This window comes from Macrobrachium rosenbergii, chromosome 5 (genome assembly GCF_040412425.1).
Source record: "Macrobrachium rosenbergii isolate ZJJX-2024 chromosome 5, ASM4041242v1, whole genome shotgun sequence".
Lineage (NCBI taxonomy): Eukaryota > Metazoa > Arthropoda > Malacostraca > Decapoda > Palaemonidae > Macrobrachium > Macrobrachium rosenbergii.
In genome coordinates this window covers 20,895,011-20,918,541 of record NC_089745.1, presented here as the reverse complement: position 1 = coordinate 20,918,541, position 23,531 = coordinate 20,895,011, and the positions used below count along the sequence as shown (strand labels likewise).

The following is a 23,531-nucleotide window of genomic DNA, read 5'->3' as shown; positions in this document are numbered from 1 at the left end:
CTGGCTGCAGTGGAGGGGCCTAGGGACCAGCAGTGGCAGCCTGATACTGGCAGTTATAGTGTTGAGGTGTTAGGTCAGGGTCAGTTTTGATTGTATCGTTTATACCTGTATTTCATTTAATTATTTAATTTACAGTGTGTTTAATATTTGTTTCGTGTGTGTGTGTTGACAAGAGGGGACCATTGCTGGCCTGGAAAAATCGAAAATCTGGCATGGCCTAGGAGTCAAGGATGCCGGAAAATCAATAGTCTACCTGTAATGCATCATATTTTCAGTTGAACTTTTGATGTCCTAATTGACTAACATCCTCAGGGAGACTATTCCACAGTCCAACAGTGTGGAGAACAAGACCTCTATGGCACAATTGCTGCACATTGATGCTCCTGTTCAGCAAATATGGTTGCTCTCAGCAGGAAAAGAGGGTCAGGGATCAACTGCGATAGTAAGAGTTCTCTGTTAAAATACAACTTATGAAAAACTGATAAATAAGAGGCCATCCATCGATGGTCCAAGTTATAACTGCTGGTTTTAGGAAACATAATCCTACCACCCCATACCACCCTATCTAAAAGATATAAAACTCTGGCAGACGCACACATCCATACCAGAGAACAGTATTCTAGTGAGGTAAGAACAATTGACCTAAAACAGGTTGCGTTGATTTTATCACTGTTATAAATATGAGAGGCCTTATGTATACATGTAACGCCTAACCTCAGTTCAGCATTTGCTGACACTTTTATTAGATGTATGTTAAAAGTAAGATGTGAGTCTAAAGTTACATCAGGTATAATCAAAGCTTCACAATCATTGAATGCAGTCCCATCCATGGGAAGGGGAGGATAGGGTGGAAAATCAGTACAAGATCTGCTGATCAATAATGTTTTCATTTTACTTGAGTTCAGCCTCATACAAAACTAACAGCACCATTCACTAATCTAATTTCCATTTTCAATTAACCACTGTATTTATAAGCTTGAGATTCTTAGTACCCACATATGCCTAGGACTGGGGCTATTTCTAAATAGTACATATCCACTTAAGTGGCTGAATCGACAGAGGATTCATTGGCTCAGTACACTAAACGATAGCTGGTTCCTTGCAGCAAGTAGTTTATAGCTGGCTAAGTCCTATGACCCCTGTCATTCCCTACTTGTTTTTAACCAGGGTCACCTACCAGGTGCCATACTGTATGTTGAAGCCAAGGAGACAAAGAGCTTATCACATTAATCCTGTCCATCAACCCACTGCTGATTCCTGATGCTCTTGAGCAAAGGCCACAACTTTTGGCTATGAATCTTGTCTTTAGCTGAAGAGGTGTGAACCTGTCAATTTCAGGCAGTATCTTGTCTGATATTGGTAAGTATTATTTAGTGTTTAGTGTTAATGCCATCTATTAAAAAAATTAATTTCTAGATCTTACTGTTTTGATGTGCAGTATATCATACAGAGGAAGATAGCCTAATGCAAAAGAATCCTTATGTACAGAGACTAATGAATTACCCTTAAAGTCAAATAACAGGAAACCAAATACCCTACAGAGTACTTACCATTACCCCATACATAATATTTATTTTTATAGTAGACTTCGTTGCTAGTATAATGCCTGGTTTCAGTTCTTCTATTGTCACCAGTACCAGTGGTATGGCGCTCTGTCCAGTGGACTTTACCGTAACCCTTAAATTCAACTTCAATACCTGAAAACAGTAAAGGTTTTGTTACATGATGCGTGTTTTATTGATCAATAAATTTTAAAAATCCATTTCAATGTGTACAATACAATACTATTCTTGTGCTTTTCAAGCTTCCTTATAAATCTCAATAGAAATTTTTTATTTTTCCAAAAAATTAATAAGACAGCAGAGTACAGGAAAATTTAGCAAACATGGTACTACCAAAAGCCGTGCAAGAAATAATAAAGAAAAATGATAACTTCTGAAAAAAAAAATTATAAGTTTTTTCATTCAAATGCATCAATTATACCTGCCCGTATCACAGCCCACATTGTTCCCAGGATCACTACTCTTTTGTCTGTCAGACACAAGTACAGTAGAAGGTAGTCTCAATACATATCTCCGGATCCTCAGATACACACAATATTCCCCAAAACAATCCTTACCCACAGGGTTGGGAGGAAGGCATTCATTATATGAATGGGTTGAATAATAAAACTTGTGCATTATTAAAACGATGGTTTTGGAATGCAAAGCATGTAATTGTTTAGTAGTAGTAATTTTTTCGGTGCAAACTCATCACCTCACAAACACCTGTGCATGTGTGTGTCAGGCCCCATTCCCAGGCTTGTTTAGGGCTTCACGCCTCAGTACTAGAAGACAATAGCATTCCAAGAGTCATCTGACCACTCTGAAAGCCATATGGGATTGGGATGAAGGCAATTTACCTAGTAAAATGATAGTTTTGTACTCCGAAAAAAATCTATTTTGTTTTAAAAATCCATTTGCTTTAACATGGCAAGCATACAGTCCAGAAGGAAGCAAGGAAGAAATAGAGGGGGAAGAGGAATAAGAGGAGGTAGGAAATGCCTGTGCTTCCTCCCCTTCCCCTAGCAGGTGTCCTACTCTCCTGTGAGGGTTGTAACTACAGTAAAACCCCTGTATTCGCGTTCTCAGGGTTCGCGGACTCACGCATTCGTGGGTTTCTCTGTGGGACATATCTAGCCATCATTCACGGAAAATTCGCCCATTCGCGGTATTTTTCACTGAGAAATATTCACTATTTACTGTATTTTCATATATTTTTCATGAATAAATGCACTTTTTGTGATAAAACTATTAAAATACTCGGGTATAAGCATTTTTATAGGGTTTTTCTTGGTTTAAGCTATCAAAATGGGCAGTTCTAAGTGTTTTTAGAGGGGTTTTAAGCATTCGCAGATTTGACCTATTTGTGGGGGGGGTGTGGGACGCATCCCCCGCGAATATGGGGGGTTCACTGTATAGTCAATGCCACTAGGGCTTCATCTTCCAAGGGAAGGATGACAACCAGCTACTGGAAGCTCAACAGCCTTGAGTTCCTAGCAGTTGCAGCAAGCAGGCAGTAGCAGCTGACAGAGTAAGTGTACATGTATCATTCCCCCACCTCTTGTATATACCCTGCTCTCAGCTGAAAGAGGTACATGTGGGGGAGGAGTAGGAAGGTGTTCTGCATGAAGGGGAAATGGTAGGCTAACTCCTCTACATACCTCTTTTACTAAAATCTTCCCAACACAGCAGCAATCTACCTCAATAATGTAGTAGTAAATGGAAGGGATCCAACTAAATGAAGGACATGAAGGTTCACTACACCTGCTAACAACCTCAACACGTATGTTAATGACACTTTCTGTTAACAAATCAATCAAAATAAAAATATAATCAACTCTGCAGTCAGTGGGGGCACAGCAGCCAAATAAAAGAAGTGCTTGGTGATGGTAAGTGAGTGAGGGGATTCCCCAACTCAAACCATATAACCACCACATAACTGCCTATAGTCTACTTCATTCCATTTGACCGCTCACCAATGTATGTTTTAGGTAGTTGTGGTAATGTGCATGGCTAGCTTGCAACTGGCTGAAATTGAAATTTTTCTGACATCATAGGCTTAATGTGATGAAGATGCAAGCTATTTCTTGAGTAATACATCTGAATGCTTATACCGTATATACAGATTCCTCACACCTTACATATATCATGAACATACCAATTTATATCGATAATATAAAAATACAAGGACATGTAGGATGAGCTTGTATCAAATAGTCTACCCTGACCAAATAAAAACGAATGTGGGCTTTCAATTAAGTGTGTTTTATTCAATTGTAGGCAAACAAAACGACATCTGGGCACAAATAAAATGAATTTTAATAATTTCTTGCATGTAATGTAATTACATGAGTAGGGTAATATTTGAAATAGCATAAAATAGTGTTGTCTATGAGGCTGTCTGGGATAGGTGAAAGGAACAGCCACTGCAACACTGGCTGGAGGACAGGAAATTTCTTTCAATATTCATTTTTTTTTCTGAGATACTAATCGTTACAACAGTTCAGTGATTGGGCAACTTCAGGAGTATTTTGCCAAAAAATTTATTGAGCAAGTTTGAAACCTCACTGAGTTTCAATCATACTTTGAGCACTGAAATCATATACAGTAGTATGCAGCATAAAAAATTAGCCTGGACATATATATTTTATTTTTAAGTGTAAGGCCTTGGAACAACACTTAGACAGAATATATAAGTAACTTTAATTGATATGAAATGAAAGTGTGCTTAAAAGAAGGCCAGTAAAATAAAACATCTGGCAAATCAGCACATAGTTTTGTCAATGCTTCATGTTCTAGTGGTCAACATCAAGGAATGGTTATTTTTCCAGTTTACGGATGTGGAAATAACTTTGGTATCATAATAAAGTTATTTTTATATTCTTGTAATAAACTGTACATAGAATAGTTTGAATGATAAGGAAATCTTGTGATCTGAGCAGTTTGGGGGCATAGGTCTATGTGCAGCCTGGTTTATACCAGCGAGAAAAACACAATTATTTAAAGCCCATTGTTCATTTGTGTTTGATATGAGCAGACTGTTTGATACAAGCTCATCCTCCTTGTGCTTATATAGGTGTATTATCGATAAAAGTTGAAGGTTTCTGATTTATGTATAAGAATGTGAGGGTTCTTGTATATAAAAACATTCAAACATGTTAATGGAGCAGTGGTTTGAATATTTACCACAATAAGCCAACAATACCAGAAACGATTTTTAGACATGAATATTTATCGCAATAAGCCAATGATATCAGAAACATTGATTGTTAGCCAAGCACAAGCTACACATGTGAATGTGCCACATCATCACCCATGGGTGGGCAGATGAGCTGAAACCAACTACAGTATAGTTTACCAGGACTCAATTTCAAATTCCAGCTTGCACTAAGGAATACTCCTACATAAAAAGTAATGGTTGTATTCCCATAGGACCAAACCATCAATACAAAAAATGTAAAAAGATAGTGCAGCATTGGATTTTGAATATGCATGGTTGTGGTGAAGATGGTTGAAAAAAATTTACAAGGGAAAAAATTTATATAGGAAAATATTTACTTAAAAATTGAAGTCTGTATTCAACTGATTTTTGGTCTAATTTATATAACCGATTTTTACTCTGGAAAGTCCAGCCATTAAACTTTTGCAAGGCGGTTATGGTAACAGTTACCTAAGGTAGGGTGGGAGTACTGCCCACCCAACCGGTATCCATTCAATCTCTTCCGTTTATCTTTCGGCCCAGGTAAAAGAATGTGGGGTGGTAAGAGGCAGGCCTTTTATGTAAAGACCTCAGGTTTGTATGTTAGGAAAATACAAATTAATTAAAAATTTGTCATTTGTTCCCGCGCAAATGCAAACCCTCGGTCTTTGCCTAAGGAGACTTACTATTGGAGGAGGATTCCACGTAATTCTCTGAACTGACTGGTAGTTCGGCTCACCTGGTATTCTCTTCCTGGTCATGAATGAGCAAAGGAAGGATACCATACCTCTGATCTGTTGAACATGTGTGATGTTCAACTGCCAGACATCTGGGAATTTCGAATAAAAGGAAAGTATGAAAACCCTTGATTTGAAAGGTACAGACGAACCCACAATGTCGAAGACTATGCAGCTAAAAACAACCAAATGGCTTGCCCATAGCCAGTCCTTCTCTCTCCTTGCTAGAGAGAAGGTAGGAAATGCATCTATTAACCCAACTCAGTCACGCAGGTCACCTGCATGCATGCTAGTCCAGCTCGTGACAGCTTGTTCACTCTCCCTCTGTCCACTGGAAGAGGATGGAAAACAGGAAGAAGGTGGGAAGCTAGCCCCACCCACACCTCCCTCTAGCTGCATGCCTAAGGTGAGATTCAACCTGTCCTTAAGAGCTGGGTAAACTACATGACTTATTGAGCATCCACCAAGCATCCAAGGAAAAGGAGTCCAAGGACCAGTGGGCAATAACCCAAGATAAAAGGATATGAATGTGAACTCCACAATTACATTCTATCCAAGTACCAGATCAATGGGTTCTTCCTGAATGCCCTAGGTCGATGGATGACAGTGGCCCCTAGAGATGTGACCTCAAATGTACTGATGACCAACAGGAAATTGAAGGTTATGTTCGTAAGGTCATTCCCCTAGGCAGAGAAATGATCCCTTTGCCTATGGTCAATACTCCAAGGTAAGAGGATATGAATGTGAATTTCACAAATACATTCTATCCTAGCACTCGAACTACATGTCCTTTCTGAATGTGACAGACATATGGATAACTTCGCCTTCTAGAGATCCCACCTGAAACGTACTGCTGTCCAGTAGGAAGTTTCACGGTACGCTTGGTTGATCAGTTTCCTAGCTAGATAAAGGATTCCTTTGCCGTTGTTTCTCAGGCAGCTCGAAACTAAAGAACAACTAGACTATGGGGGTAACACAGAAGTCATACTGTCTCTAGTGCCACAGGACCACTGAAGGAAAATTATCAATCTAACTGATCACCTTGGAATATGTAGAGTAAGCAGATCAGAACAAAGCCAACAAGAGGAAATCGAGAGAAGAAAGAGTTTGATCAATTTTCTTTCAAGGTTGAGTGAGAACAGGAAGCCAAGATCAACAGTCCTATCCCATGATTTCATCAAAAAAGTGCTGACATTTCATCCATCTTGCTTTCGATTCCTTGTTGGCCATCGTACTGAAAGTATTTCTGTTTGTCCAAGTACTACAACTGTTGCAGACCTGACATGGAAGGACATTATGACCTTTGGGGTCCATGATGTCGTTGTTATCATACAGAGGACTGTAAGCAGCAATTATTGCCTGCATTTCCCAGTCCTCACAGGAGTAATGTAACAACACGAGGACCAAGGAAAGGGGTTCTAGACACCCTTCCTTGACTGAAAATAATTTTTTAGAACTTAGTCTCCAAATCAGTTGATAGATATGCCTGTTCAGACAAGAAACTAAGGCATCTACCAATACGTCTGATATCATTCCCAGAATATTTCAGATGTGTATTCTAAAGGTCCAACATCTGATAGGTCTTATCTTCTTACCTATCTTGGTAAAGAAGAAAGCAACTAAAAAAAGAAAGAGATCAGTGTCTCGATCAAATCTACTGTCCTTATCAGTAAGATCTCGTCGATACCGAAAGTGAAAGTGGTTTGGCATAGCTAAGAACCGTCGTTCAAAATTCCACGAACATAAAAGTTTTTCTTGAATATTAAGGAGATCAGTCCTCTAAAGACGAGTGCTCTTGTATACTCTTATTGGTACTAAAACCAATCTGGCAGCAGAAACTGTAAGGTAAAGTAGGCATGCTCAATAACTTCTTGTTCCCAAAGAAGACGAACTCCCAGACCCATACATGGACATACACTCCAGTGAGGAACTTGTCTGACATACATCCCTCATCCAGGAATGTGTCTGACTGACATCTATATTGAGCATGCTACTGCAACTCCATTCATCAGCATTGTATACAGAGAAGATTATAAGATAACCCCAGGGGATGTCCTATGATAAGATTATCTATGCAGATACATGCTAAGTACTCTACTATCAACTTGTGCACCGTCGACAGAGATGTCCTAGTAATGTCAATGGAATGTGCATCAACAGAGGAGACGTCCTAGGAGGAGATCCCCTATGATGACATATGTTCCGTATGCTACTCAAAAGAGGAGTTGCCCTATGATGATAAGACACTAAAAATATTCTGATTGGTGTGATAAACAATATGCAATAATGTACATTAATGTACTAACTTACATTCTTGGGCAACAAAAATAACAGATAGAATATTAGAAGGGGCTGCTTTTCTGTATTTCCCAGTAACTAGTCCTCACCTACCAACATATTTTTTCAAACTTGGAAAACAAGTGCAAGCAAAATACAGTATCAAGGTCTGTATTTGTTAAAAGAGACCATGATATTTGCTCAAAGCCAAGTGAATAGAAGAGCACAAAATTTGAAATGTCACTGAAACACTTGAAATTGCAAAGCCATATATATACATATATATAAACAAAATACAAACACAAAACCTATCAGTATAGCTTCTTTCAAGCATGGAAATGTATCAATATTATATGTTGCAAGTTTGCAACAGACAATAACAACATGACATAACTTGTTTCAAGCATCAGTCATAAATAATATATTGTTTTTAAACAATTTATCACTTTTCCCTATAAAAATAAAAAAATAAAAATTTAAAAAGTCTTTGTCTCAGAAAAACAAAACCTACTCTGAATTACTTATTAATACTCCAACAAGACAGAATAACAGAATGCTGAATAGCACATAAAAAGAAGTGAAGTGAGACATGGATAACAGATGACACAACTCTTACAAGACCCCACTCTTAACCTGATCACTTTCAACATTTCTGAAATAGTCAGTGTATAACAGTATGTATCAATTTACTCAGTAATTTAAGTTTGCCTAAAATGAATAAATAATCGTTAGTATTGTACATGTATTCAAAGCATTACACAAGATATTAAGTACAGTACTGCATTATTTTAGACAATTTTGCTCAACTAAAGGCTATGGCAAGTGTTCTGAGTGTGCTGAAAATTAGGTTAGGCAAAGCATTAAGCTTGGTAGCTTGGGTATTCTTTTTAATCTTAAAGCTTTTCCCACATAAAATGGGTTTGCTGGAAACTGATACTGTTGCAAGATGAGATCCTGCAATCAGAATGAAGGTGCCTTGGTACAAGCTTCAGGATTTAATGATTAACCCTCTCTTTCATAGATACACTAGTAAAATACATATTCATTGCTATATGACTGCATATTCATTGCTATAAGACTGGCTTAGATTCTTCAAAAACCAATTATGAGACAAAGATCATATACCCACAACATTACAACATAGGTTTATTAGGGATACATTTCTAATGACTCAAAAATATTAGAGAAATAAGAGCAAAAGAACTCTACACCTCATACTTGCAAAAAACCAAACAATTAAGCACTGAAATATTTAATGAAAACAAAAAGCTGTACTATATGACAAGAAGTGTGGTGGGGATGTCACCAAACTGAGAGAGGTAGTGATGCCAAATTATAATCACATTTGCCATTGGACATCAACTGAACGTCTGTGTGTACGAGTACAAGTGTAAGGACCACGGCTTTTACTTGATTCAGCACTGAATCTTTCTATAAATGGATTTTATGAAGACATTTCCTATTAGAAGTTGGCATTTGCTGATAACAGACACTGCATATACAGTCTTATGGGATATGAAAATTTCTGGTGGGGAATTTTTCAGACTGCATAAGCAATCAATTGTTAGTCTGCTGGTCATAAAGCAATGAATACCGACAAATAAAATTCAAACTGAATACTCATTTAAACAAAACTGAAGGAAGGTGTACTCAAACAGGACTCAATGAGGCGATCTCAGTACAAGTCTGTTAGCCAAGGAACCAAGTAAAGGAAAGAGCATCTGATAGGTGGAACAGAGAGCCTAATATCAAGACTTCGTGTGCCCACCTTATTTGGCATTTGAAACAAGTGTAAATCTGAGAGTTTGTCATTTAACTTAATACATCAAGTTTAAAAAACTTACCTCGACAACTTTTTGGTTTATCACACACCACTTGGACATGGCCAGCTATAGTCTGACCAGAGAAGTAAACTGCTGCAGGATTATGAAATACAACCGAAATAGTGGTCGGCATTGTTGTCCCTGAAAATAATATACCAAGCATCAAGAACCTGATAATTATGTAAGAAAAGAGTATCTCATGCAAAAGATATTCATTAAAAAAAGAATAAAATTCTTGCAGTGTATTTCCAAAATAAGTGAATTCACCACTTAAATAATAAATAAAAGACAAATTCTCTGACATGTTGCATACCACCAAAACTATCAACAGTATAAACACCCTTATGAAATAATGTACGAATATGTAACTTCCGAGAAAGTAATAGTCCAACGATGCATCTTTAAGCTATTGGCACAAGAAGAAACCACGTTATATTTTGTGCTTAGGCTTTAACCTCTTCAAAATAGGCCTACTGGAATCAATACACCTCTGGCACAGCTGTTCTTTATTTCATTTTCTACCATCAAACATTAACCTTTTGATGGTACCTACAGCCAAGTTAACCAGCCCAAAGTACTAACATGAATGCCCATTGCCAAGAGGATGATTCTCACAAGAAACCAAAGCTGATGAATTAGGTATGGCAGCTTTTCCATACCCATTCATCCCATCTTAACCAGATCTAAGTCTACTGACAACTCCCTCCGACTTTTCACTGTTTCGTAAACTGAAAACACGTTTGAAATTTAAGGACATGAATGGGTTGAATTTATGTGACTAGGACACTATTGGTAATAAAAAAATATTACACTGAAAAATTACTTCTACAGAAAAAGGACTGCTGAGTTAACCATATTAAGATCCAAGGGGCTTACAGTAATAGAACTGAAGGATTAAGATAATTGTATAATTGTTTTTTCCAGCTTAAGATGGTACTTTTCAATCAGTCTTGGGATTTAAAGTGTACGAATACAGTATTAGAAAAGGCTATACAAGTTTTGCAAATATTTCCAATCCTTCCTTACCAGTGTGGAGCATCCCTAATATCCTTGCAGAGTTTCAGATTCGTAAGCTAACAATGACATATTTGTTACCTTTCATGGGGGAGAAGGTTGTTTTACAGTAATTTGCAACTGCTGTACTACCACATTCCATATTTACAGTACTTGCCTTTCAAGGGGTGGTATTTTCACAGCTATGTGCAACTGCAGGGTTATCAAGTTTCACATTTAGTTGCCTTACATTTGGTGGTAATTTCATGGTTACTTGTGGCTGCTAGGCTATTAGGTTCCACATTGTTGCCTTTCAAGAGGTAGGAACTCCACAGATATTTATGGCTGCTGTTTTATCAAGTTCCACATTTAGTTGCCTTTCATTTGATGGTAATAACACTACCAATTGTGGCTGCTAGGTTATTAGGTTCCACATTCATTTGCCTTTTTGTGGTGGTAATTTCAAGGTATAGTATTTGTCTGCAGGATTATCAGGTTCCAAACCAAGTTGCCTTTCTCAGGCTAGCAATTTTACCGGGCTAGTTGGCTGCTGGATTAACAGATTCCACCTACGTTGCCTTTCATGGGGTGATAATTCTATGGGCATTTGGGGCTGCTGGGTTATCAGGTTCCATATTTAGTTGCCCTTCATGGGTTGGTAATTTTATAGCTATCAGTGACTGCTGGATTGTTTGGTTGCATGTACAGTTACCTTTCATGAGGTGACAATTTCATGGCTATTTGTGGCTGCTGGTTTTTTGCCAGGCTTGTATACTTGAGCTTGGTAATGTGTAAAGTGACAAAGTGTTCTTACTGTATTCCAGTAAGAACACCTTAGTTTGAGGTATACGGGCTTCAAAATATCACTTAGCCTGGGCTTCTTAAGTAGTACCTAATCTTAAAAGTGAAATATGGATATGACAGTTTTTGCTGTGATTTTGAAAATTTTGACATTTTCTTTGGAAATGTTTGGTTAACCAATTACAAAATTACTTTACATCTAACAAAAATAAGGGACCACTGTGGGAAAACCAGACTATCAGTCTCAAACTTTTGGGTCTGGTTAAGTGAGAAGGTTGTCTATTCCCTTTGTGCATACTGTACTAACAAAAAGGACAAGATATAAACAAGGTACTGCATACATATAACCAAATACTAATTCTGATTTGCTGCCTACTAGGTCAGGTTTGGAGGAAAGATGGTCCCCATGCCCTTCCCTTCCTGGTCAGGTAGGACATGGTGTCCTAAGTTTGGTTAGGAAGCATTCCTAGGACATGGTGCCTAGGTTAAATCATGGTAGGAAAAGGTTAGGTTATGATACATCCCTGTTTCACTGTTTCCTTTCCCCAACCCAAAAGCCCAATGTATCCACAATGGTTCCTCCGCAGTTCTTTGATCAGGGGAATGTGCAATGGGATAACCAAATATTTCCAATGGTAATAAATGTCAAATTCATAAAATTCACATAAAAAACTATCAGGAAAACTATATGGTATTTTACATTCACAACTCAATATAGGTTTAAAAGTAACCTTGGCCTGTACTTAAACCTGATGCTCATTGGATCCATCAACCTACTTTATACTTTTATTGGTTATGGAAAAATTTTGAGGACATTCCTATACAGTATTCAAGTTCCAATTACTGTACTATGCACGGTCCTTTGGATATCATTAAAGTGAGTTAAGGAGGTTCGCCCCAACATCAATACACTGTACTTGGTATAAACTAAATATCATTTAGCATTGATGACTTTTGTGTCCAGTGGAGATAGCAAGCATAAAAGCAGTACCAGCAAATAAATAAATCACTTATGAAAGTTCAATTTTAAATATTAAAAATTTTTGTCATTTCCATTTTTGATCCATCAAAAATAACACATAGTTACTTTAGGTCATAAAGATGAGTGTGACGAATATGAAAATACTGTATACATAAACTGGAGAATTACCATCATCACAAGAATCCTACGAAAGATTTTCCTTTCAATGGCTTGGATGGGAAATGAGTCCTCTCCAATCGCCTCTGTCTGTGCTATATCTGCCTGAACTCTCATCAGCTCTAGGTATTCATTTATCCACTTTCTATAATATTTCCTAAGCCAGCCTACAAGCCTTGATCGTGCTACTTCCATACCTACTGCTTTTATGGCCAACAATTCCTAATCCATTCTAGTCACATGTCCAAACCTTCCCAATCTTAAAGATTGTCTATTTCCAGCCACTTGATACCACTTCTCTCCAAAAATTCCTTATCTGTAATATAATCTTTCACCAAACTACAGCCATGAACCTTAATATTCTATAATTACGTCTTGTCAAAATTTCCATTTTCCCTCTTAATGTTCATGTTTCTGATGCAAAAAGTGGTACTATGCAGGCCTGATGTACCCATCGTAAGTCTTTGCTCTCTCTACTAATGTGGCATTTTTATTACCTGTAACAAGCTCTCTCTCTCCATTTCATCTATGCTTCAACTACTCTCCTTAACAATACCTCAATTCTTGCTTCACAGTCCAGTGCCCCCAAGGCATCAGAAATGCCAGCCCCTTCTGACACATGCCCATCTACCTCAACAGAGCTCTCAGATCGCCTCTTCTCTCCCTTTGTTCTTTTGCATTTTGACAATTAAAAAACTCCATTCACTTATAGCCTACTTTGTTATTCTGAGGACTACATTCAGTACAAAATATAGATTTCACAACTACAGCTGTCCCAAAACAACTTAAGGCCATCACTTTCCTAACCAGACTTTTTCTTTTTCATCTTTCCCATCACCATAAACTTAAGATTTCCTTATGCTGACTGTCAATCCTCTCCTCTTCATTCCATTCCTCCACCTTTTAAACAACTTTCTCTCAGACTGTAGTTAGCACTACGTTATCAGCACAAGGAGGAGCACACCTAACCCCTGTCCAGTACAGTACTCCTTTAAAGTGTCCTGCATTAGGCTACAGCAAAGGGCTCAGCTCGGCTCTTTGATGGAATGGAATATAAAATTTAGGCCACAGTCCCAGCACTGGGACTTATGAGGTCACTCAGCACTAAAAGTGAAATTTAGAGTAAAAGGTTTTAAAGGTGTAACAGAAGGAAAACCTCGAAGTTGCACAATGAAACAACTGTTAGGAGATAGTGCAAAGTAAGTTGGAAGAAAGTGAATATGAATGGAGGTACAGTAAAAGGAATGAAAGGGGTTGCACTAAGGGCCAAGGGTGAAAAGAACTTCAAGTAATGTCTGCACTACCCCACAACGTGGGTTCTTTATCTCAGATTCACCTCATACACTTACCACTGTCCTCGCTCTACATCCAGCATTATGGCAAACAGGCTATTAGCAAGAGCAAGTGGGTATGGTGAAACAGCAGAAGAGTTGCACAAGTTAGAACAATTTCCACAGGTCGCATCCTGCTTAAAAGCTGAGCAAATTCATGGTGCCAGTCGAGAATGACAGACAGGTTCTGCCACTGAAAACAAACCTAACCTTTCCTAGAATGCCGTGTCCTGACCTAACCGGACCTTACTTCCCTAATGTGACTTAAGGTGCTGTGCCCTGACCTGGCCAGGAAGGGCTCTGTCTCCTGGACCCCGCCCCCCCAATTAACACTAAACGTCGGCAACATGGACTTAAGCTTCCGCTCGAAGCAGGCTGGTGTTAGAGCCTGTTCCCATCATTCTGCAAACTGCCCAAAGGCATATTTCAACATGATTACATCCTAACCTGAGCTTGCCTTAACCTAGGGTGCAATGACCTTACCTGGTGAACGGGTTTTCCTTTCCCTCCAAGGGCCTTCTCAACGTAACACTGGTCATAGAACACCAACGTGCGAAACTATTCTTCAGTATTACCAATATACACATAATCATAACCCACTATATCCTAGTCAGGTTTTAGGCTATTCTATACCCTACTTACACTGGCCTGTGCTTTATCCTATTTTCACGAAGGTAAGCCTTGTCAAACCTAACGGTGTGCTTTGGCAATGGGGGAAATGAATGTTTAATTCAATTTGAAAACACAATAACAACTTGAAAGAATTTGCAAACCCTTATTTAGGTTCAGCATAGCGCTCGCCTTCGTAAACCCCGCCCCCCTGTCACTAGACTATGGGCCTAAAACAAGACAACTTCGACAACTCAAGGAAATTCCTCTTATATGATAACATAATGTTTATCATATGCGTTATGTACAAATAACCAAGAGCTGTCAACGTCAAAATCAAGCTAAATACCAGTATTTAAATGACAGCAGCCACCTCATACAACGAACTCAAAGGGGCAACGAAAGGTCTGTAGTGATAGTATTTTCTTGCGATCATTGCTGTTCCACCGGCGTTCATCCGCAGTAGATACGACCAATTTGGTAATGTGTCTTCAACATTAAGTGAAAATGAGACTAGTTGTTATTGAAAAAAAAAAAAAAAACAAGAAAGAAGCGTCTCATTACGATGCGAAATCAACAGCAAAGTGAGTTACTCTGCATCAAACTAGCTCAACGATACAAATGTCCCCCTGGAATATTGGTGTAAAGGTATGGGAAGAAATGCTTGTTTTCACTGATTTGCTTTTCGTAATATTCTGTAGTAATTTAACGGGAATAAGTATGAATAGTGCAATAAGAGTATAAAGTAGTGTGGCACTGGGGTAACAGTTTTGAATTACCAGCATTACGCTTTATCCCTCCAAGTTACCACCATCAAAGTTTATGTTTTTGCTTATATACGAGGGTAAGTCAAAAAGTTCCAGGAAAAATTCAATATACTCTTTATTTAAGGAAATTCAAACATCATTTTTCTACATATCTACCATCTAACTCTATACACTTTTCAAGGCGCTGTTTCCACCTCTGCAACCCTTCTTTGTAGAAATTTGGGGCCTTTCTATTAAACCATGTTGAAACTGCATGTTTAGCAGCATCCAAAGATTCAAACCGGACTCCTCTTAAGTGTTCCTTGAGTTTTGGGAACAGGAAAAATCTGAAGGAGCAAGATCAGGACTATAAGGAGGATGTGGAAGAGTTTCCCACCTAAATTTCCGTAGGACTTCTCTTGCAACCCTTGATGGATGTGCTGGAGCGTTATCATGATGGAACAAAATTCTGCGGTGCAACTTTCCTCGACGTTTTTAGCCAATGCAGTCTTCAGTTTTTGCAAAACACCTTTGTAGTAGTTCCCGGTGATTGTTTTTTGTCCTTCAAGGAAATCAATCAAAATCACTCCTTTGGAGTCCCAAAACACTGTTGCCATAACCTTCTGGGCAGATCTCGCCACTTTGAACTTCACTGGTGCAGCTGAACCTCTTGGTAACCATTGCTTTGATTGAATTTTACTTTCTGGGTCATATTGATGGATCCAAGTTTCATCTCCAGTAACAATCCGTCAAAAAACTCTGATACATTTGATTCAATCTTCGTTAAAACTGCAAGAAAAGTTCAGCTCTTTGATGCAGTTGGTCTTATATAACGCTTTGGGACCCAACGTGCTGAAAGTTTATCAAACCAAGATTTTCATTTAAAATTGAAAATGCGGAACCATGGGAGATCCCAATTTCATTTACTATCATATCGATAGTAATCCGACGATCTTCATCCACTAGATTCTGCACCAAAGCCACAATTCTTTCATTTTTGCAGTCGATGGTCTTCCTCTCTTGGGTTGTCTTTGAGGTCCTCCCGACCATCCTTAAATCGCTTTATCCAATCATAAACAACTGATTTAGATGGAGAAGAATCTCCATAAACTTGTTGCCAAAGCTTCAATAATTTTTCCTGGTTTCCAATCAAGCTTGGTCAGGAACTTGATGTTAGCTCTCATCTCAAAATTTGTATTTTCCATGGGTTCAGAAGTTACTTTTCTGAAGCAGATGTTAACACCACGGTAGCAAGAGGATGACTGAGGTAACAAGTCTATATGATCACTACATCATAGATAATTGTTTACCAAGTATTTGGGTTGTTTCATTCCTGTGTAATTACATCATTCAACAATTTTTCCTGGAACTTTTTGACTTACCCTCGTATATAGCCTACATATATACATGCATGCGTGTATATATAAGTGATTTAATTCACAATAAACTATCAGAACGGTAACCAACAATAATATTTCTTTGGTAAGTAAAGTTACTCATGTCTGTATAAGCTGAAGCCACAGGAAGTGGTCAAAACGAAATGACAGAACAACTGGCATGCTGTCATTCCTTTTAAAACACATCCTGTGGTTCAGCTGATAATCAATATCACGTGCTTAAGATAACTATGAATTCTGAGTGGAAGGTCGAATGTAAAAAAAAATTATAAAATGTGCGCAATAAAAATGACAGTAACTGATAAACCCAGTAGGGTAGTTGCCAGTTAGTGAACAGCGTCTTTGCACTCAAAATTCGAGGTGTTTTTTTTCCAGTTATAATAATAATAATAATAATAATAATAATAATAATAATAATAATAATAATAATGTTTTGACTAGGCATTACACTCACAGCGTTGCTCTTAGTTGCAGATCTACTCGAAGGTCATCTCACTGTCGGAGGCAACTAAGATGATATATAATTATTCGAGAAAATTCGTTAATCAGAAAAATAAAAAATTTAAAATATGACCAAAATTATTGATAAAAGTCAGTTAAAAACAAACGCGGTAGACTTAACTCTTGTCGATCACACGCTCTGACATGAACTTGTCAAAATGTCACAGCAAAACTGAAATAAAAGTTCGAGGGAGGTTGATCGACCAAATAAGTGGCTGGCCAAGACGAGTATGAGGTAGATTATTACGCCATGTGGTATATTTAGTTACTGAGTTTTTGTTTGGCTTACCCTAGTTAGGTTGGAGCTTTTGTTTATCTTTGGCTTGTAAGACATTACGTACTTTGAATAGGTGTTTGAGCGGTTTTGATACAGTTAACATGATCAGGGCATCATTTCAGATTTTTGTTGTGGGTTGGGGTGGGGGCAAAGACGGTTTGGCGAGCGAAGCGAGCCTAATCATCTGAGGTTTTTTTATTTTGAGCTATTTTATGTGTTTTTTGAAGCACATAAAATAGACATAACTTAATGTGATGACACATTTAAATTTCGGTTGGAATAATGGAAAACCAGCTGCTGTTACTTCTTGGGGCTTGGAGCGGGTGAAGGGGCAAGTTGAGGCTGGGGGGGGGGGAACTTGAGCCTTGGGGGGGCAGTTGCCCCAGGACCCCCTAAACGACGACCCTGAACATGATTCTGTTTTTTAGAATTTTGTGACTACTTTGAAGGTAGTATATATTACGTGCTTTATTATGCAAAAAAAAAAAAATAGGTTTAAGGTAATTTGAAAAGCACAGTATTGATAATAAAATCAGGTTCAGGTTACCTCGGGTCTAGGATGCAATCGATATCAGAATACCAAGAGGTCACTCAAGGAAGGTTCGGCTCAGATATTTACAGTGGAGCAACTTATAGTGGATGGTTTTATCGTCGGTTTCGAGAATTTCGCTTTTATATGAATATTATTCCTGAATTAAGATTACCATTTGCTATGTTCAAGCGTTTCATTTTATGCTTTTTGCTATCTCTGACAAGATTTCCCCATATTAACATTAAATACCTTATTTCAGCCAAATTGCTACTGAACATTTACCAACACTTAATTTTATCATTATTCAGAATGGAAAAAAATCTTTTTTTTTTTTTTATTAAACCAGGCAAATGATGGCACGGGCTCTTGCCCCTAGAACAGCCAGTAGCCTACATGGTGGGTTTGATTTATGCCACCACGACCCCTTGCCCTAAGGCAGTAAAATCACACAAGTAAAAACGAACAGAAAAACTTTGGTCACCTGTGCCATGAAAATCGGTATTTTCAATCCATATCAAAATCCATGTGCTATACCATCATACAGTGTTTTATTAGGTACTCGACTAACATAGACTCAGCAGTGGCAATCAATCATTTTGGGAAGTACGTTGAATCAAGTTTGCAAACGTGAGAAACAATACTACGTTACTGCCTCAGATCTCCATACAGTTCACCGGAGAGTAATATTGTTGTTGCGAGCGCCAGTAGAATAAGTTCAACTTCCGTGCACAACAAGTTGGCGTGCAGATGTTGGTTATGTAAAAGAATATAATTACCCCTTTCTTCGGGCGTTGGCTAACCCTCTAGCGCCATAGTATGGCCCTGCTGCAAACCAACCACGACTGTCCAACATCTTTAGTTTGAATATTAATTTTTGCTAAAACCGGTAAAAACTGGTCTGCTATGTCAATTTCTTTCATAATAATGAAAGAAACTGACGAAACTATATATATAAATAAACACCCAAAATAATGTTACGGAGGTGAAGAACCTCCTGTGACCCTTCTTTCAACCATTTTCCCTCGTGTTTTGGTGAATAAAATTAAATCGTGATATTTTAGTATCTCATTCATTTATTTTTTGTTTTTGCATGAGAAAAGTCGGACCTTGCTTTCCACTGCATAATCCAGGTTTTAGTTTCATATATATATATATATATATATATATATATATATATATATATATATATATATATATATATATATGTGTGTGTGTGTGTGTGTGTGTGTGTGTGTGTGTGTAAATTAAGATCCCTCTATATACACCTAGAAAGTTATGTAAGCTTCAGTCCGTCAGACACGCGGAAACAGTCCCATTCTCACTCTCTTTCTCTTGGGGTTTAGGAGTCCGCCAACCTTTGGCTACTCTTGATGCTAATAACACTGAGACATTTATGCTTACGCACTGTTGGTGTTTGCAGTACAATACTATGAAAATAAGAGACAAACTGACACAGTTCCAGGAACATGAATAACTCATTTCAGTACCTACTGAGTTAAAAAAAAATAACCGATCTTCAAACCTTCATTTAGAATTTAGCAAGAGTTGGAGTATTACAAACCACACACGTTACATATAAACATATATTTCAATGCTTTAACCTTCCCGGCTGTGTTAACACCTATACGAGATTGTTTCTGTGGTCACAAATAATTTTAAAGGTTCAGTATAAATATCTGAAATGCCAAAAGACCTTTGTCATGCAGGACGTAAAGTTGCACAGGCACAGAAAAACTACAGCCAATTACCCGTCTTCCCGCCCTCTGCTGCCTGTTTTATTGTTGCATCTATCTCCACTATGCGATGTATTATTTTACTTGCACTTGCACTCTGAAACCTACCTTCTGTTACCCTCACATGAAGCTACAAAATGTTTTGTCTATGTGGAATTTACTAATATACTGAAATGTGAGTAGCAGGAATTTATAACAGGATCTCGTAACGGCTCTATTAGAATAAGAGTAAGCTTTATCTAAATTTGGAAAGTTATATAGTCATAATAACATCCTATTTTTACCGTTGTTGTCGTTGGTATTCTGGTATGCTCAAATAGTTAAATACTTTAGTAAAAGTCGGTTATCAAACTCTGTTACACTCTGAAAGAAATAGTACTTAAGAGTCTACGAAGTGGAAGAGAAGACAACTGATGTTATATTTTTTAACACAAACAATTTTTGATTTCCGCTATTCAAAATAATTTAGCCGGCCTGAAGATGAAAAATGTCCCTTCAAAAAGTTTTGAAATATTGCACAATCACAAGTGATAATTATGTATTTTTTCTGATTTATTAGAACTTGATTTCGCATTTTCCTGTATCTGTTGATTTATTTTAGTACCTTGTTTTATACATCGCTAATAACTGGAATGAAGCTGCAAAGGCATCAACGTCTGCACCGCATATGTTGATTGGGAATGTATAGGGCGACATGAAATATTTTTGCGTTAGGAAGTTATTAATAAGAATGAAATTTACCTGTTTTTGTGCGTTGTAAAAATAATGTGATATTATATTAAAACCTGTCGATGACTCGATGTACCTCGGATTATGGTTCACGTGTGACCCGCAAAAAGTTAATATCTTAACATCCATCCCACCCACTAACTATTATATTGTCATCCGAACAGTCATTTTAGCTCTCTCCAATTCCACCAAGTTTTACAGCTGGAATGTATAAGTTTGTTCCTTGAAGTTTACGCGTGGGTTCTGCAATGGAAGTATTAAAGGAGACACCCAAATAAAGGGTGACATCATTCATTCAGGAAAAACGAATGCCTAAGGTTAGGTGATGGTAACCTTTGGTAGACCTAGCCTATCTCTTGCTTTTAAATGCTGTGGTCTGATGCTCTTTCTTACTTATCTTTTTTTTTTTTATGACAACTGTTGAAGAAGTTGTAGGATATGATTACATGTGCTAAGTTAGGTTACTTTGGGTGTGGTCAAATTACGCCGGGTGGTATTTGAACTTGAAGATCTCCCCACTGTGCATAATTTTTTGCTCTGCTAGTTAATAGATAATCTGGCTGTAAATTTTATAGTTGTTATAGCCAACTCCAAAAACATTACTACAGGTGGTTTGTGAGATGCAGACGATTGTGACCCTTAGTTTCTTAGCAAGTAGTAAATGCGGTTAGCAAACGAGCTTTCACATACAACATTCTAAGTATGACGAAGATAACACAAGCTAACCTCAAATGTGATGTGACACTTGCATCTCAACCTAACCAACATCTAGAAATGGTGTTTGACATTTTGCCCCAGTGCCCAGCAAACAAGTGAGGCATCGAAAGTATATCTTTTTTTTTTCTCATGCATGGGAAAATAGGTAATTCAATTTGTTCTCAACTGACGACAAATAAAAGCATGAGCAACTAGTTTTAGCAACCGGAGCGCCTGCAGTTTACGTTGACGCGGGTGTCGTCTGCCAGTTTTCTAGTCGCGGAGGAATACCAACATACGAAATCGGTACTAAAATGACGAAACCATAACTAACCAACCTAACCTAACCTTGTGCGGCGTGCCCTTACCTAGCCGGGGGCCTTCGCCCCCCTGGACTCCCCCAGAAAGATAGAGAACATGGCGTTTCGTGTGGAACTACTTACCTTGGCGGACGGGACAAACGGCGTTGCGTGGCGTCAACGTAAACTGCAAACTAACCTACTGTAGGTACAAAACTACTCTAATGAACTTTAAATAAAACACTACTAACAGCTTTGGCATAAGGCTAGGCCTATAGTTTGTGGGTTTCAGTGTTTTGTAATCAGATCTTGAAAAGGCTGGGGTTCTTCCTACAAGGATACAACAGAACGTCCATATTTATTTTTTTAACTGATCACACATATCTATAAAATTAATAGAAATGCGCACTACTTACACAATACAACCTGGACCTGAAGGAAGAAAACTACCAAGGGAGTCGGACCACACTTTTAGGTTTACAGGTCGTTTAATTGGAATCACAGGTATGGTGCAGGTGCTGCACAATGACTAAAACAAAGCCGAACATATTCACTCATATGATCAGCCAAAAGCCCTCTAACCAATCACGTGAGACCTGAAGGAACAAGGCAAATAGCTGTAATTTACTGGAACTGTAGTATACGTCAGTGTTGCCATCTCAAAAACGTAAAATTCCCACAAACAAATTCCATAAATTATATGAAGCTTAAGTATAGGATCGAATAGTATTTTATATAGAAAAAACAGGCCGAAACGAAAGTAAGATTACTAATGCCTTGAAAATGAAATTGTTGTTGTTGCTGTTACTTGTAAGGAGAATGGTTTAGATAGCGGGCACCACCCAGTCATCTTCGTGTATCTCACTCCAAGTTTCATCTTTGACGTTGAAATTCTTCATCACATCCTCGGTTGGCCTGAGGGTAACGCACGTTTTATTTTCTAAAACCAGCCCATACGAGATTAGAAGAATTGCTTCCACAGACCGTACGTGAAAGCGATTACGCATTCTTGAATGCACTATGTTCATTCTCGAAAAGATTCGTTCCACTGATGCATTTGAGAACGGTAGTGACAGTAAAGCCAGAACCATTGATGATGCATTTGGATAAACTTGTTCTCCAGCACAGTTTTTCTTTTCGTATACATTATCCCAAAAAGATCTAATATTAATCATGCATGATTGAGGCCATTTTTCAAGACTTAGGGCCATGTCTTTCATTATATTCCTGCCTAGCAGCTATACTTGAGATACTTTTATTACATGTGTAGTCAATCTTTCCTCTGGAGATAGAGAGTCAGTGGGCGGGAACATGTAAAAATGTTCCACATAATATTCCAGACCGATTTTATTGCATTTTGTCGGAATTCCCACAAAATCTCCCTAACTCCCACAAAATTCCCATAAAAATTTAATTCCCCGACTCCTACGTAGCCTTGTTTCTCCCACATATTTGTGGGAAATTCTCATGAAGTGGCACCACTGGCATGTCTTGAACGGTGACAACATAGCCCACAAATAATACACGTTACCAGTATTACCACAACCATGCCGACGTAGATTTCGACCTTCACCTCAACTGCTTCATGTCGATCTAATTCAGGTATGGCTAATATATATATATATATATATATATATATATATATATATATATATATATATATATATATATATATATATATATATATATATATATATATATATATATATATATATATATTATATATATATATATATATATATATATATATATATATATATATATATATATATATATATATATATATATATATATATATATATATATATATATATATGTATATACATACAGCCAAATTAGAATTGGCAGAGTTTCATAATTTTTTCGATCACCTGCCTGACGCACGATTCATGCCTGATTAATATATTTTTCTGTTCGAAGATGGAATAAATCTTATGTAATGGCGTTAAAAACAGTCACTGTAATCTTTAGAACATCATGTTATATAATTACGCAAAACTATTTTCCATATAACAAAATTCACGTGAACGAAACGAAGTTATACAAAACGTCGAATCACGACCACTGCCATAATACAGTGTTGCCACATTTCTAAAGCACTGACTTCTATGATAGCCGCATTCAACCCATAGCTTTCCTTCAAGAGTCTGAAGATCATTTCCTGTAACTTCC

General features: G+C 37.7%; 1 protein-coding gene across 10 annotated transcripts in view; it reads right to left on the bottom strand.

Moving 5' to 3' along the window:
* Positions 1 to 22,006, bottom strand: part of LOC136838580 (arrestin domain-containing protein 1-like) — a 113,192-nt gene extending 91,186 nt beyond the window's left edge. For 4 of the 10 annotated variants that reach the window (XM_067103779.1, XM_067103782.1, XM_067103775.1 and 1 more), the window contains exons 1-3: positions 14,799 to 14,930; positions 9,599 to 9,718; positions 1,551 to 1,697 (exon numbers count right to left, since the gene is read on the bottom strand). In XM_067103779.1, coding sequence (XP_066959880.1) covers positions 1,551 to 1,697; positions 9,599 to 9,710 — 259 coding nt within the window. In that variant the 5' untranslated portion in view covers positions 9,711 to 9,718; positions 14,799 to 14,930. Of the gene's footprint in view, positions 1 to 1,550; positions 1,698 to 9,598; positions 9,719 to 14,323; positions 14,461 to 14,798; positions 14,931 to 21,775 lie in introns of those variants that run through there. The other 6 variants (XM_067103781.1, XM_067103784.1, XM_067103777.1 and 3 more) reach the window with 2 other exon arrangements.
* Between the last annotated feature and the right edge of the window lie 1,525 nt (positions 22,007 to 23,531).